The 15481-nt window shown below is 44.0% G+C and overlaps 1 protein-coding gene across 2 annotated transcripts; it reads right to left on the reverse strand.

The window, feature by feature from the left end:
- Positions 1-706: 706 nt before the first annotated feature.
- LOC111982793 (periaxin-like) lies at positions 707-15090 on the reverse strand. Of its 2 annotated transcripts, none has more exons than XM_024014386.2 (7): positions 14855-15090; positions 6010-6065; positions 5783-5890; positions 3983-4105; positions 3651-3807; positions 2983-3200; positions 707-2869 (listed from the first exon to the last, which is right to left on the reverse strand). In XM_024014386.2, exons 1-7 carry the CDS (start codon positions 14910-14912, stop codon positions 707-709), a joined length of 2883 nt encoding a protein of 960 aa, XP_023870154.1. In that variant the 5' UTR covers positions 14913-15090. The 2 variants fall into 2 exon arrangements, with proteins under 2 accessions (XP_023870154.1, XP_023870155.1); XM_024014387.2 differs by lacking the exon at positions 14855-15090 and adding an exon at positions 12732-12829.
- Positions 15091-15481: the final 391 nt, after the last annotated feature.

A 15481-nucleotide genomic window follows, 5' to 3' on the forward strand; every position in this document is an offset into this window, starting at 1 on the left:
AAACTGACATCTGGTTCTAGTGACTTCATTTTTGGAAGGAAACGTCAAATGTAGGCATATGAAATCTTCCTTTTTCCAGAATGTCCTTCAATGTCAATTTCCCCTCCATTTTTCCTTTGGGAAGTGAAATATCAATCGATGGCATTTCAATCTTTCCCCTCTGGCTCTGGGTTCACTTTGACTTCACCATCAGCAACTTCATTTTTGAAGGAAAGTCAATTGAGGGCATGTGAAAATTTCCCGCCTTTGCTTGGCATGTCCCTTAGCTTCTCCTTCATTTTCCTTTTGAAGAGAAATGTTTATTGTGCATTAATGTTCCCCCTTTGACTTCAAGGGCCTTCTCGTGACTTCCCATCTGTGTCTCATTTTTTGGAATGATATATCGAATGCTGGCTTGAACTTGCCTCCTTTAGAATGTCCTTCAGTGTCAATTGCCCTTTCCTTGGGAAGGGAAAGGTCAATTGTTGGCATGTGACACTTTCCTCCTTTGACTTCTGGTCCTTCTAAACTGATATCTGCTTCTAGTGACTTCATTTTTGGAAGGAAACGTTCAATGTAGGCATATGAAAACTTCCTCCTTGTTCCCAGAATGTCCTTCAATGTCATTTCCCCCTTCATTTTCCCTTTGGAAGTTAATATCATATGGGCATTTCATCTTCCCCTCTGGCTTCGGGGCCTTCTACTTTGACTTCACCTTCAGGCAACTTCATTTGGAAGGGTAAAGGTCAATTGTTGGCATGTGACACTTTCCTCCTTTGACTTCTGGTCCTTCTAAACTGATATCTGCTTCTGGTGACTTCATTTTTGGAAGAGAAATGTCACATGTGGGCATATGAAATTTGCCTCCTGCTTCAGAATCTCCTTCAACATTGATGTCACCTTCCGATTTTCCTTTTGGTATTGAAATGCCAATTGTAGGCATTATAAACTTCCCTCCTTTGACTTCAGGTCCCTCTGTGTTGACCTTAACCTCTGGTGACTTCAATTTCGGGAAAGAAATGCCGAATTTGGGCATCTTAAACTTGCCCCCTTTACTGACATGGCCTTCAATGTTAACTTCTCCCGCTGTTTTGCCTTTTGGAAGGGAAACATCCATTTTTGGCATCTCAACCTTTCCACCTTTAATTTCAGGGCCTTCTACTACGGCTTTACCCTCTGGTAACTTCACTCTTGGAGCAGAAATATCAAGTGAAGGCATGTGAAACTTTCCGCCTTTAGATGCATCTCCTTCAACGCTCATGTCTCCTTCTGTTTTTCCTGTTGGGAGTGAACAATCTATAGTGGGCATATCAGATCCTTCTATTTTCATGTCACCCTTTGGTAACTTTATTTTTGGAAGAGAGAACTTTCCTTCTTTTCCTACATTTGCATCAATGTTGACTTCACCCTCTGTTTTTCCTTTGGCAAGGGAAATATCAAGTGTGGGCATTTCAAACTTTCCCCCTTTCAATTCAGGTCCCTCTAAACTAGCATCACCCTTCATTTTAGGAGGAGAAATGTCATATGAGGGCATTTTGAACTTGCCTCCTTTTCCAGAATGTCCCTCAATGTTAATATTCCCCTCTGCTTTTCCTTTAGGGAGAGATATGTCAATAGAGGGCATTTTAATTTTGCCACCCTTCACTTCAGGTCGTTCTACATTCATTTCTCTCTCTGATGACTTCATTTTTGGTAGAGAAATGTCAAATGTGGGCATCTGAAATTGACCTCCTTTTCCTAAGTATCCTTCAATGTCCACCGCTCCCTCTGCTTTACCTTTTGGGCGTAAAAGGTCAACTTTTGGCATTTTGAACTCCCCTTTGACTTCAGGCCCCTCTATATTCATATGCTCCTCTGGAGACATGAATTTTGGAAGAGAAACATCAAAAGTTGGTGTTTTGAACTTGCCTCCTTTTCCAATGTGTCCTTCCACATCAACATTTGCTTCTGCTGGTATCATCTTTGGCAGTGAAATGTCAACAATTGGCAGGCAAAATTTTCCACCCTTTTCTGGACCTTCAATATCCATGTTAGATGATCCAATCTTTGGTAATGAGATGTCAGTTTTGGGCATGGATATATTTGGCCCTTTAAAAAAGGGTCCCTCTATCTCGTCTGGCACTGTACGCCGGGTGTCCAGCTGCAGATCTATGTTGGGTGCAGAGATGTCAATAGCTGGCATCTTAATGCCAGATAGGCCTGTTGACCCTTCAACTCCTTCAGCTAAACCTTTTGCTTTTATCTCACCATCAATTTCATCAGAGTGACAGGCTGAGGGGAGTCCTAATGAAAGCTCTACCTCTCGGTGCATCAATTTTGACCCCTCCTTGACTTTCACTTCTGGTTTCTGTAGGTCAACGTCCTTGTTTCCAGATGGCAAAATGAATTCCACTGAGGGTGGTGTGAATTTGACATCAGGAGGTTTCAGGTCCAGGGACCCTCCAGACAAGGCAGTGTCCGATTTAGTCTTTTTTGTTTTAGGGAACTGAATTCCGAACCTGTGGCCCTTTCCTTTGACTTTGACTTTAGCTCCAGGCACGTCTGGCAGGGAGACATCAGTCTGTCCCGCTGGTTCTGTTATGTCGACTTCTCCTGTAGCCGCCTCAGCACCATTTGCTTTCATCCTGGGACACCTTATCATCCTCTTCTTCCTGCCAGTGGCGACCACTCCTCCATGCTGCTCAGTTCCCTCTGCCTTCCCATCCTTCCTCAGCTTGAACTTTGGGAAGGCAAACTCCACGTCAATGGGGTTGAGCTCCACCTTGGAAGGGGATCCCTCCATCTCTAACTCTGCTCCAGTGCTCCCTTTCTTGTTTTCCTTCAGCCTTTTCAATCCAAAACGTCCTCCCCTCTTTTTCTTCGCTTTGAAAGGTTTGATGCTCTTGACACTCTGCAACAGAGATGCAAGTATGAGTTAGGTGGACATGAGCCTGATGAATCTGGAATAACCAGTTGTATATCTCAATGTCAAATTGGCAATTACAAATACTATCATAGCCGTACCATTTTCTGCATCTTGGTTTTGGGTCCTTTCAGTTCCAAGCTGGTGGCGCCAGGGTGCATGGTGACATCAGCGCCAGGGTGCATGGTGACATCAGCGCCGGCGATGGTCCTCTTCAGGAAAAAGGAGACTTTATAAGGCTCTGCACACTGCAAGATCTTCAGGGCATCTTCATACTTCACATTGTCAAAGTAGACTCTTGCACTGAGCAACTGATCTCCTGCAAGGACACCAATCAACCAGACAAAAGTGAATATGAGATAAAGAGAACTGAGGGAAATATTCAAGTCTTGTGGTTGTGGTTTGCTTTTGACAATCAAAGGGAGGATATGAAAGGGCATGGCATTTTTTGACTGTTTCCATTTTATTTGCACAATATAATGTACAGTATGCACGTCAAAACAAGGTGATTGATCGATGACATTACTTACAATAAATTACACAATACACTTAATGGAAGTTACACAAGGAAGGGATGCTGATGGGGAGAAACAAGATGGTTTCAATATTTTCAGTTATTTCTAGTATGGAATTAATTATATGTTTTAATAGTTTACGGTTTGACATTCTCATTTCTATTTCTATCTATTAAACTAGTCCATAACTACTTTACCTCAGCTGTGTTGCATAGCTTTATATTCATGCAACTCTAATTTCCCCGTCCAGTTACCTTGCTGGAGGCTAAGATGCTTTGCTGCAGTGGAGTCTTTAAGGACGTCCTTAATGAAGATGCCTCGCTCCCCTCCACCTGTGACACTGTAGCCACTGGCTCCGGCCTCAGGCTCTGTCTCCATCACAACCTCCACCACCTCAGATGCAGTCTCCTCCTGTAAAGACACACCAGAGGAGAGGGTTTCCTCACAAGTCTCTTGTCTTCAAACGTGAACGGTAGAATGGCACGCGATTCTGAGTGTTTTCTAGGCATGTGTAAATATCTACAGGGATATCACCAAACAACGTGGTTACTGTTTCATGAGTATTAGTTGTTTCTTGGCTCTTTACCACTGCTCGGGCCTCTGTTGAAGAATCCATCTCCGGTTGGGCCAAATGAGACGTCTCTTTCAGGTGGCTTCTCTTCAGACTCAGCACCTGCTTCAGCTCTGCATGCAGTTTCTCTTTCTGAACCTAAAAGGAAGGAAGCATTGTATCTGTGTTGATGGCTCAGTTGATTGGACCGTGATAGTAATGATAATAGTTCCGTCATGGGTTCAAATCCAGCATGGGCCACACACACTATAGGTTATTGTGTGTTAACTGTAAGTCCTTTGGATAAAAGTATTTGGCAGGTAAATGACCTTGTAAGCATAGGGGATTGAACCCCAATGAGCTTGATGTGTGTGTGTGTGTGTGTGTGTGTGTGTGTGTGTGTGTGTGTGTGTNATGCTTTGCTGCAGTGGAGTCTTTAAGGACGTCCTTAATGAAGATGCCTCGCTCCCCTCCACCTGTGACACTGTAGCCACTGGCTCCGGCCTCAGCCTCTGTCTCCATCACAACCTCCACCACCTCAGATGCAGTCTCCTCCTGTAAAGACACACCAGAGGAGAGGGTTTCCTCACAAGTCTATTGTCATGTTGTGTTGCTCCCATGCTGTTTTCATGTTGCTGCTGCCATGCTTGTTGTCTTGGGTCTCTCTTTATGTAGTGTTGTGGTATCTCTCTTGTCGTGATGTGTGTTTTGTCCTATATTTGTATTTTATTTTTTATTGTTAATCCCAGCCCCCGTCCCCGCAGGAGGCCTTATGCCTCCTGGTTGGCCGTCATTGTAAATAAGAATTTGTCTTTAACTGACTTGCCTCGTTAAATAAAGGTTACATTAAAATAAATAATAATAAATAAAATAAAAGTCTCTTGTCTTCAAATGTAAACAGTAGAATGGCATGCGATTCTGAGCGTTTTCTAGGCCTGTGTAAATGTTACTGTTTCATGAGTGTTAGTTGTTTCTTGTCTCTTTACCACTGCTTGGACCTCTGTTGAGGAATCCATCTCTGCTTGGGCCAAACGAGACGACTCTTTCAGGTGGCTTCTCTTCAGACTCAGCACCTGTTTCAGCTCTGCATGCAGTTTCTCTTTCTGAACCTAAACGGAAGGAAGCATTGTGTCTGTGTTGATGGCTCAGTTGATTGGACCATGATAGTAATGGTAATAGTTCCGTCATGGGTTCAAATCCTGCATGGGCCACATACAATATAGGTTATTGTGTGTTAACTGTAAGATACAAGTATTTGGCAGGTAAATAACTTTGTAAGCATAGGGGATTGAAACCCAATGAACTTTGTGTATGTGTGTGTGCTTGCGCCAACTGAATTAGCCAATGAATGCTTTGGGATATGGAGAGAAAATACCTATTAGGGATTGACAGAATACCTTCATTATAGCCACACTCATAGAAACATAGTTTCTCTAATCACATGGGCTTGGACATACTCTATAAGCTTTGTGTTAGCTGCAGCCCTGACCCCAACCTCACTGACTGAAGTACAATGACACAGTCAAAACCTGCTGAGGTCATTCTCTCTCCCGGTCACTTCTCTCAACCTAAACAACCATTCATTTAGCCAAGCTCTGCAGAGATGCCACTGTTTTCATACGGTAGGTGGCAGGGCACAGTGGCAACAACAATTGGCATCTTGTGTTAGCACACCAGGTGTTGGGGACTAGAGGACATGTCATAAACATTATTATAATGCATAATACTGTTGTCAATTCTGAAATGCTTCAACCTTGAAGTTCACCATTAAAGTTCACCATATCCTATCCTTCCCTGGCTTGAGTGTGTTAGGGTATCCAAACAGTCGCCACTCACCACTCTCTCTGGGCTCTCCTGGTCCTCTGGGGAGGCACTGTGGTGAGGGTTGGCGTGGGGGGCGGTGGGAGGCCTGTCCGAAGGGGGAGACCGCCTTTTGTCTTTCACCTGGCTCAGTAGAGGAGATACCAAGTTTAACAGGTCAGTAAATAGCACTGCAGTACACCACTTCATATATGGTATATAGCATCTCCTGAACAAGTGAAAGCCAGATAGTGGCTACTCACGGCTGGTTCTCTGGCCTGGGTAAATACATGACTTTCTTCCAATTCTCTGTCAGAGTCTGCAGACAGAAGGAGATTGGGTCAATGTTGGCATGTTATGCACTGACAGAGGACAGATCAGAGATCTCAACCAGACTACATCACTTCATAGATATCATCAATGGCTTTACTTTGTCTGCTTTGACCCCACTTCTACATTGGCATGACATAATGTCATGGATGCATGGATACAACACATGGATACAAGATGATACGTTCTCTATTTGAAATGTTTTAGCTTGCGGCATGCTCATCGATTTCCAACCATTTGATTTAGTGACCGGCCTCTCAGACTGCGGTGCATTGCTATGGCACTCTTGGAATTATTTCCACGGTTTTGCATTTCCCTGCACCACCCACCCTAGCCCCTCAATACCCTTCTACTTATAGGTAGGAGGCYCTTGACTTTTTTCCTACTATATGGTTTGGTCCCCAGCAATGTCATGCATGTCCTACCCTTTTGGGTTTCATGTGATGGCTTTTTGATCTGCTTTGGCATGTGTGTTTATGCGTGTGTGCGTGTTTGTCAAGGGGGATCCAGTATTCAGTGTCAGCATATTTCTCATGCCTCTATGGGTGGTGTCAGAGTGTCGGGTGTCTCAGCCGGTCACGAGAACAAATTACAGACATTCAGAGTGCTCCTGTACAAGATGGCTAAACGGTGTGAAAGCAGCAACACCTGCCTTGGATAGTATGCTTCATGAGTACTGGACATTTCAATAAATAAGGGTGTTACGCATCTGATCTTTTATGATCTATATAACGTTAATACCAGTATCAAGAAATAGCTAAATGACTCTAACTTCTTGACATAGCTAAATTAAACAAACCTTTGAGCTTGTGTCCATAATACCCAGGTTAAACATAGTTCAAATTATACCGTGACATTCGGGGGTAGTCTCTATTTTTTTCATGGGACCCCCTAGTCTCTGTGTGCACGAGCTTGAAATTTATTGATGGGCCTAATCATAAAGATGTCATTTAACGGTAAAAATGTATTACCTTTTAATGTGCCATGAACACATGAACACAACCAGTCATGATGTTTTCACCTGATTGTCAAACAAATCACTTAAAAAGTAGGCTACCTGGGCATGTTRGTCCACTCTAAAATGATTTCAGCATCCAAACAGTGCACTGTGCACCCATTTGATATATGGAAAGAGACATCTGTTACAAAACACCAATAAGTGTAATGCCATTAGGCGATTGTCATTAGGTCTACACTCTTGTAGCCTGAATTATTTGATGCGGTTTGCTGACAAAATTACCTTTTTTTGTAGAAAGAAAAGTCGGGGCTGAATACAAGACTGTTCCGGGATGACAAATGCAGCCACATTATTATAATTTTTTAAACCATGACACAGAAGTGGGGGTGTTTGTTTAATTCGGGATTAAGCTATTATTTGAATATTTACCACTGTAGCAGTATGCTACAAATTGCATTTTAAACAAATAGGAGAATGGCTAAATTAGCATTATTTAGAGACCCCCCCCCCCCCTAAAGTTTGACTTTTGTTGCATTTAGGGGGGCTCCCCCAATTAGATTTGATAATTAGGTAACAGACCTTGACTTGGGGGTCAGCTATTTGCTTCTAGGATATGGGAAAGGACAGGACAGTTCACTAACATTCTCCCAACATCAAACAGCCTGCGCCAAGACTCAGCAGGGTGTCAGTCAGGACACTAGTTAAGAATGGGATAAGAATGGGATCTTGTGATGTGTGGCCTTGTTTTCGGCGGATTGTGCAACAACAACAACGCTAGAGGAATGAAAGCGATATGAACTATCTAATCTCCAATTGAGCAACATCTAATCGAATTATAATTGAAATATGTTTCTACTGTGGAGTGGTTATGAAGTCAGGTTTCTGCCATTGGTATTGTGCCCTTAGTATGGTACTCTGCATTGCTTTCATAAATATACCCTTTTAAATATACCTGCACAACTGAGTTCTTAGCATAGACCTACCCTTTTCCATCATAGTGTTTGATACTGGAATTGTCTCTCTGAAGAAGAATATTGCTCAAGGACTACAAGCAAATAGAACACGTAGATCTAGAGGTCACCGGGAGATGCTTTCAGCAGTGGAGACCAGACTGTTTCACTCACAGAGTTCCAACAAATACACAGTGTGTGTGTGTACTATGTAGTAGAAAATGGGCCTAATATATTCACCTTATGAATATTTAAATATCCCCACATATAGTAAACATAGCTCTGATAGGAAGCGCTGTGTGTCTCGTTTGCTCTGTATATATTTTGCAGTAGTTGAGTCCTAGGGGCTTCCAGGTCAGTCACTTTGGACACTGATTTGGCTAGTCATCGAGACACAATGTCCAAATACTAATGGAATTCTGCAGAGGATAAATTGTGTTTGTTTTTCTCCATCATTTCGAAAAGTTACAGTAATTGGGTTAGCAACTAGGCAACTAAAAGAGAGTCCTCTAAAGTGGGAAGAAAATCAATTTCACTTGGACTGAAAACATTGGAGAGTCCTCTACAGTAACCATCACATTGACAGTCTACCACCAGTTACCCCATATGTACAGCCATAGTATGTAATATTAAGACACACACAGAGCAGCTACAGACCTGCTGTGTGGAGAAAGCTAACCCGATTGGTGCTAATTTAATGAATGTCATGAGACCCAGGATGAAGAGGAAGGACTCTTTGTGTACGCTATTAATCAATACTATTCCTGTAATAAGTTGACGTGCAAATATATCAACCAAATAGCATCACGATTTACAGAGAAAAAGTGGTTAGTGTGTGTACAACTCGGGGATAAAGTTATTCTAAAGCTATTGGATTTTGGAGAAACAGTTTATTCAAACAGTTCAATGCCGGGGCATGCATGTTATGATTCATGAAGAGACCTCATTAAACTGCTACACATAGATTTAAGTGTTCCCAAATGCCCCCATCTGTTTTCGTCAGTTATTGATCTCTACTTTCCCATGAAGATGGACTACTTCCATTAGAGGGGACCTATGCCAACTTGAGTTGTGGTGGTGAAAAAAATACAAAAAAATCTATTCCCCCAAACTGTGTCCAAAACAAACCCACGTTAGACTCCACAACGTTAATTACTGGATGTTGTCAATTCCCTGTTTATCAGGCCAATGAAGGGGAAGCCCTACTCTGCATAGCTGGCATTCCCAGAAATGTTTGAGACTTTAAACCATACAGATTATTTAGTTTAATCTTTCCACAGAATATTTTGCCAGTAGCGCTGTGGAACATCCAGGTGCACTTTTGCAAACTTCAGACATGCAGCAATGTTTTTTTTGGACAACAGTGGCTTCTTCAATGGTGCCCTCCCATGAACACCATTCTTGTTTAGTGTTTTACATATCATAGACTCATCAACAGAGATGTTAGCATGTGTTCCAGAGATTTCCGTAAGTCTTTAACTGACACTAGGATTCTTCTTAACCTCATTGAGCATTCTGCGCTGTGCTCTTAAAGTCATCTTTGCAGGACGGCCACTCCTAGGGAGAGTAGCAACAGTGCTGAACAACAGTGCTGAACAATTTATCTTACCGTGGACTGATGAACATCAAGGCTTTTAGAGATACTTTTGTAACCCTTTCCAGCTTTACGCAAGTCAACAATTCTTAATCTTGGGTCTTCTGAGATCTCTTTTGTTCGAGGCATGGTTCACATCAACACAATGCTTCTTGTGAATAGCAAACTCAAATTTTGTAAGTGTTTTTTATAGGGCAGGGCAGCTCTAACCAACATCTCCAATCTCGTCTCAATGATTGTACTTCAGGTTAGCTAACTTCTGACTCCAATTAGCTTTTGGAGAAGTCATTAGCCTAGGGGTTCAAATACTTTCCCCAACCTACAGTTCACTGTGAATGTTTAAATGATGTATTCAATATAGACATGAAAAATACAATAATTTGTGTATTATTAGTTTAAGCAGACTGTGTTTGTCTGTTGTTGTGACTTAGACGAAGATCAGATCTAATTTGATGACCAATTCATGCAGAAATCCAGCTCATTCCAAAGGGTTCACATACCTTTTCTTACCGCTGTACATATATCTCAGATACAATATCCTATTTAAAAACCGAACTTCATGAAACAGGAGACATCTATAATTTACCGTGGTATATTCTATTCTTCACTAGCAGTTGCCTTGGACTGTTAATAATTCAGCATGTGGACAAAATATGGTTTCAGTGTCTGTGTGACTTGTGAATACATACATACAAACATACATGTCTGGTCTAAACATGGATATTATCAGTCCTATGACTCTGGTGAGAGGTATGGTATAGTAGTACCCAGCGTGGATTCCTAAAGCATCATGTGCTCCCTGAACATAAATCAGACATTAGAGTATTAGCAGAGTCTGTAGTCAGGTAATGCACAACCTGAATACACAAAACTAACATGTAACAGTGAACTGAAAATGGGATTGTCTTAGACAGAGATGTCTGTCTTTGAAGAGAACTATGGGAACTGAAGTTCAGACATAGAGAGGATCTTATTGTCCTTTGAAAGCTCAGATGGAAAAATCAGCCACACCCTGGAGCGGACAGGAAATATCTCTTTGTAAACAGGAAACTGGGATATTTTGTGAGATAACTACTCAACAAGGAGGGCAAGACACAAACAACGTTCCTTCTCCCATGATAATTAAGCAATACGGCCCAAGGGGGTGTGGCATATGGCCAATATAACACGGCTAAGGGCTGTTTTTAGGCACAACGCAAAACTCAGAGGTGCATGTTTGCTATTGTAAACTAGTTACCAACGTAATTAGAGCAGTAAAAATAAACTGTTTCATCAGACCCCAATCAGCATTTAGGGCTCGAACCACCCAGTTTATAATGTCAAATATAGCACTGTTGGGTGATGAATAATGTATTCAAAGCACTGGCATGCATCTTAAATCCAGCTTTTATCTGTGTACTTTGATGGCAGTTTCCCTGTGTCAAACTGTGTTTCCTTGTGAGTTTCCCCAGCTTCCTCCAAATCGCCCAATCGCCTCTTGACCCTACTACTTCCTCATCTACGACCGACCCGCCCACTGCTCAAGAAACCTGTCGCTAGGAAACTGTCCTAATTAGTTTTCTTATACACATAATAACTCTGTCACACTCCCCTACAGCTCAAACAGGATAGGATTCCTATGATATTATACCACGGAATCCTACCATTTCCCAGTAAATAAAAACTCCCATAAATGTTCATATTTCCATTAAAATCCTTCTTATGATATATCTATAACCCTCTGGCTCGGCTGAATCCACAGCATTGTAGAGGGTCCCATACAGTCTCCCTATTTCAGACGTGATTTTGGGAGGGTTAGCTGCCTGCATTAGCCTCCGCTATGCAGTAGTATAAACATCTATCCATAGTATAACAGGTCCGTGCAGTGACGTTAACTCCAGAGCAGACTGTACCCCCCACCCCCATGGATGGTGCTGGTGTCCCATTAACACATTTGACCCCCCCCCCCCTCAGAGGAATGGCAGGGGGATCACACACACAGACATTCAACACATGCCATCAAAGGGAGGAGAGGGCTTTGGGAACACGACCCCACCAAGCCGCACTGCTTCTTGACACAGTGCTCGCTCAACCCGTAAGCCAGCTGCACCAATGTGTCGGAGGAAATGCCGTACAGCTGGCGCCTGGAGTCAGCGTGCACTGCGCCCGGCCCGCCACAAGGAGTCGCTAGAGCGCGATGGGACAAGAACATCCCAGCCGGCCAAACCCTCCCCTAACCCGGACGACGCTGGGCCAATTGTGCGCCACCTCATGGGTCTCCCGGTCGCAGCTAGCTGGGACACAGCCCAGGATCAAACCCGGGTCTGTAGTGACGTCTTTAGCACTACGATGCAGTGCCTTAGACCACTGTGCCACTTGGGAGGCCAGCTTATACTTTTACAGAATACCTTATATGTCTGTTATTGTCATTCCAACCTAACCTTAACCTTGGGTGGGTCTTGCCCTCAATAGCGGGTTTGCCATTCTACCCACCTTGCCATGGCATCCCAAGCTGTTGGGCTGGGGAGCAACACTCAGATCCTGTGACTGGCAGGTTGCAGCTGTTGCCCGTGTGTAAAAGTAAGACGAAGTGTTTGAAACAACCGCGCGCTGCTGCTACTTATCAGTAGTCTATGCACGCGGGAACAGCAGCAGGCAGCAGCAACCATGCTGAGCATATTGTGTGGTGACATAGCCCTATGTTATCAACAATACAAGTGGCATTTGTCCTTCTAAATGGCCTGTGCACTTATCCAACAAACAATAGCTATGTTCTCAATACCTAAGGGTGTGCAGTCTCCAGACTGCAGTCTATGCTGCACAACCCTTTGCACAGTTGGACAAACTTTTCTATAAAATAAGGGGGAAAGAACATTCTCAAACAACGATGCAGATAACTAGATGAAAAGATATGACATGAACAATACTTAAGTATATTACCACCAGTGATCTTGATTCCATTCTGCACTATGTACAAACATTTGAACAGCCATAACACAGAGGTTAAAAAAGTATTGCCACTATCCTAACCTGAGATACATGCACCACAGGCACCTACCCACTGCAACAATCCCCCTCTTCCACATGAACTGTCCACAAACTCTCAGATCTAAGAAGTCATAAGGAGTCAGATGTCAGACAATTCCACTGTAGTGAGATTGAGACTCATCCTACCTGGTTGATACCACTGTCTCAGTGTGCTTCCTCCCTGGGTAGAGGGGAGAGATTCACCAGGCTGATGAGCTGAAATCACACACTGTTCTCTGTCAAACTCTCACTCACTCTCTCCTGATCACCCTGTTACCAGTCAGCCTGTCCCTTCACTGAAACCTCAGTGGGGAAATCTCTAGGTGGGACGTAACGAGAGCACTGATTGGACGAGGGCAAAGGGATGCCCCCATATTAGGAAGGTGAGGGGCAGGACTATCCAGATAGGAGGAGGAGGAAGGGGCCAAAAACTTTGACAGGACTCAGTCAGAGTTGCATGAGCTTTCTCCTGCTGCAGATTTGAGAAAAAGACAGGGGACTACTCTTCTTCAGCGACATGTAAATTGCCTGACTGGCTGGCTGCTGGTGACACTGTTTAAATTCCCTGAGGAGTCAAACAAAGTGGTGGAATAACAAAAGGAATTGTCTTCAGATCTGGGGTACCGGAGCTGATGTTGTGGGGCTATTTTTATCCCTAGAGCTCCAAATAAGAACAGTCCTGGGGTCTTCATTTAGAGAAAGTGTGACTCTTCTGGGGAGAGCAGCTGTTGTTGTGAGCTTAACATTGAGTGTGCTGTGTGCATGGTCTGTTATAAACTGCCCTGCTTGCAGAGCTGAGATAGTCAAAGTGAGTGCTGTGGTGGTTAGTAACACACCTGTGGTGGTTAGTAACACACCTGCATAGACATGGAGTAATAGCCTCCATTCTGCCAGCTGGACCCCCATGTGAGCCACACAGGTGGTCCCAGTGAGACCAGACCCTGGCCAGGGACCCAAGCCCACTGCTGAAGGCTGCCAGGGGGATCAGGCCACTTGCATTGTCCTAACGATGTCATTGTTGCATTATGCCGCGAACACAAAACCAGGATTTAGACAGGGGGGTGAGGAGCATTGGGGGGTGAGGTGAGGTGGGCAACTGGCTTGGCACGGGACAGATTGTCCCAGCGGCACAGCAATCCCTTCGTGTCAGCCGTTCACTGTGCCAGGGCCAGGGAAACCGGAGCTGGCTGGCTGTGGGGGGCTACAGGGGAAAACAACCACACTGGGATCTGGGATGGGCTCTGCGGACAGCTGCAGCCCATAGTGTTGACTGACTCCAGAGGTTGGTCACATATGGTCACATCATCTGTCTGGTCCTTAACCGTGTGTGTGTGTGTGTGTGTGTGTGTGTGTGTTGTACTGTGTGTGTGTGTGTGTGTGTGTGTGTGTGTGTGTGTGTTTGTGTGTGTGCGTGCGTGTGCGTGTACGTGTGTGTACTGAAAAAAACATAGACCGAGCAGTCACAAGCCCAACATCTATAGATGATGGGAAGAAAAGCATTTCTTCAAGCTAGCTAATATTACTGCACTATGTGAGGACAGAAACCCAGACATTTGATATGGTAAAGCTAATATGAAATGTACAAACATGGCAACCAGAAAACATATATCTGCTAAGCGTCCCCTCCAACTATGGATCCCTGTCTCAGACCAGGACAAAATCCAAGCATTTATTAAGACACAAGGAGGAAACAGATCTCAGTAGATAAGCCAGCACAGACGTCATATAACACCAGGAATGTCTGCCAGATAAGGTTACACTAACTTAACACAACTGTCAGCTAAACAATGCTCATATCCTCTTCTCATTTCACCTTGACCTGGCCCTCCGTCTAGGTGTATTTATAGTCAAGAGACTCGGTGGGGAACCACCCTTTAACATAAATAACAAGAGCAAGAGATGGAATTTTTCCTGTGATATGTTTCAGAAGGGAGGTCAACTGGACTGGTAGGGGTTGCTAGTGCTACCACACAGCACGACATTGAAGCAAGTGGATGGTTAAAACTAAGAATTGATTTGAGTTGCATCTCTTCATTAAAAAAACTGTTCATGTGAAATAAAAGCCACTTTGGAACACACATTTCTTCCAATAAAAATAGATTGGATTAACCAATAGATTTGATTCAAGACAGAATAAGTCAATGTTGTTACTCATCAATATTGTGTCACCAGAGACTCATCTATTGAATGCAACTCAACAAAGCAATGTCTATCACAACGGGGCTAATGAATAGCAGATCCCTCATCACTCGTCCCCCATCCCTACTGACCTGCATTGGAAGACGGTGTCCAGGTGACTCTGAATATCCCACGTAGACACTCACACATGGTCCGAAGAGACGCAAACCCACGGAGCACACACAKACAAACACACTTGACACACTGAGAAACTAACAAAAAAAGAGAGATGGGTGCAACTGGATGGACAGATAATTATCTGAAGGTTAGCACTCTGTCTGTCAGTAGGCTGGTGGAAGACCTGGCTGTTGCTGGGCTAGTGTGTAGACAGAGGGTCCCAGGCTGGGAAAAAGAGAGCGAGAGGGATAGATAGAGAGGGAGGGATAGATGATGAAAATGGACTGGAGATGGATGGATGGATGGATGGATGGGATGGTGATGGATGGATGGATGGATGGATGGATGGATGGATGGATGGATGGATGGTGGATGGATGGATGGATGGATGGATGGATGGGATGATGGATGCGATGCGAGAAGGAGAGAGAGAGGCCGACAGGAGCGAGACGGGACAGAATGGGGCCGCATTAGCTCAAGTTGAGAGTCAGCAGTTTGGGTGTCCCCCTGGTAAAGCCCTACTCTTTTGTTCGGTGGCGGGATGGCTTTAGCCCCAGCCCAACACGGCCTTGTAAGCAGGCTTAGTGTTAACTGGCCAATGG

The sequence above is a fragment of the Salvelinus sp. IW2-2015 genome, linkage group LG22 (genome assembly GCF_002910315.2).
Source record: "Salvelinus sp. IW2-2015 linkage group LG22, ASM291031v2, whole genome shotgun sequence".
Taxonomy (NCBI): Eukaryota; Metazoa; Chordata; class Actinopteri; order Salmoniformes; family Salmonidae; genus Salvelinus; species Salvelinus sp. IW2-2015.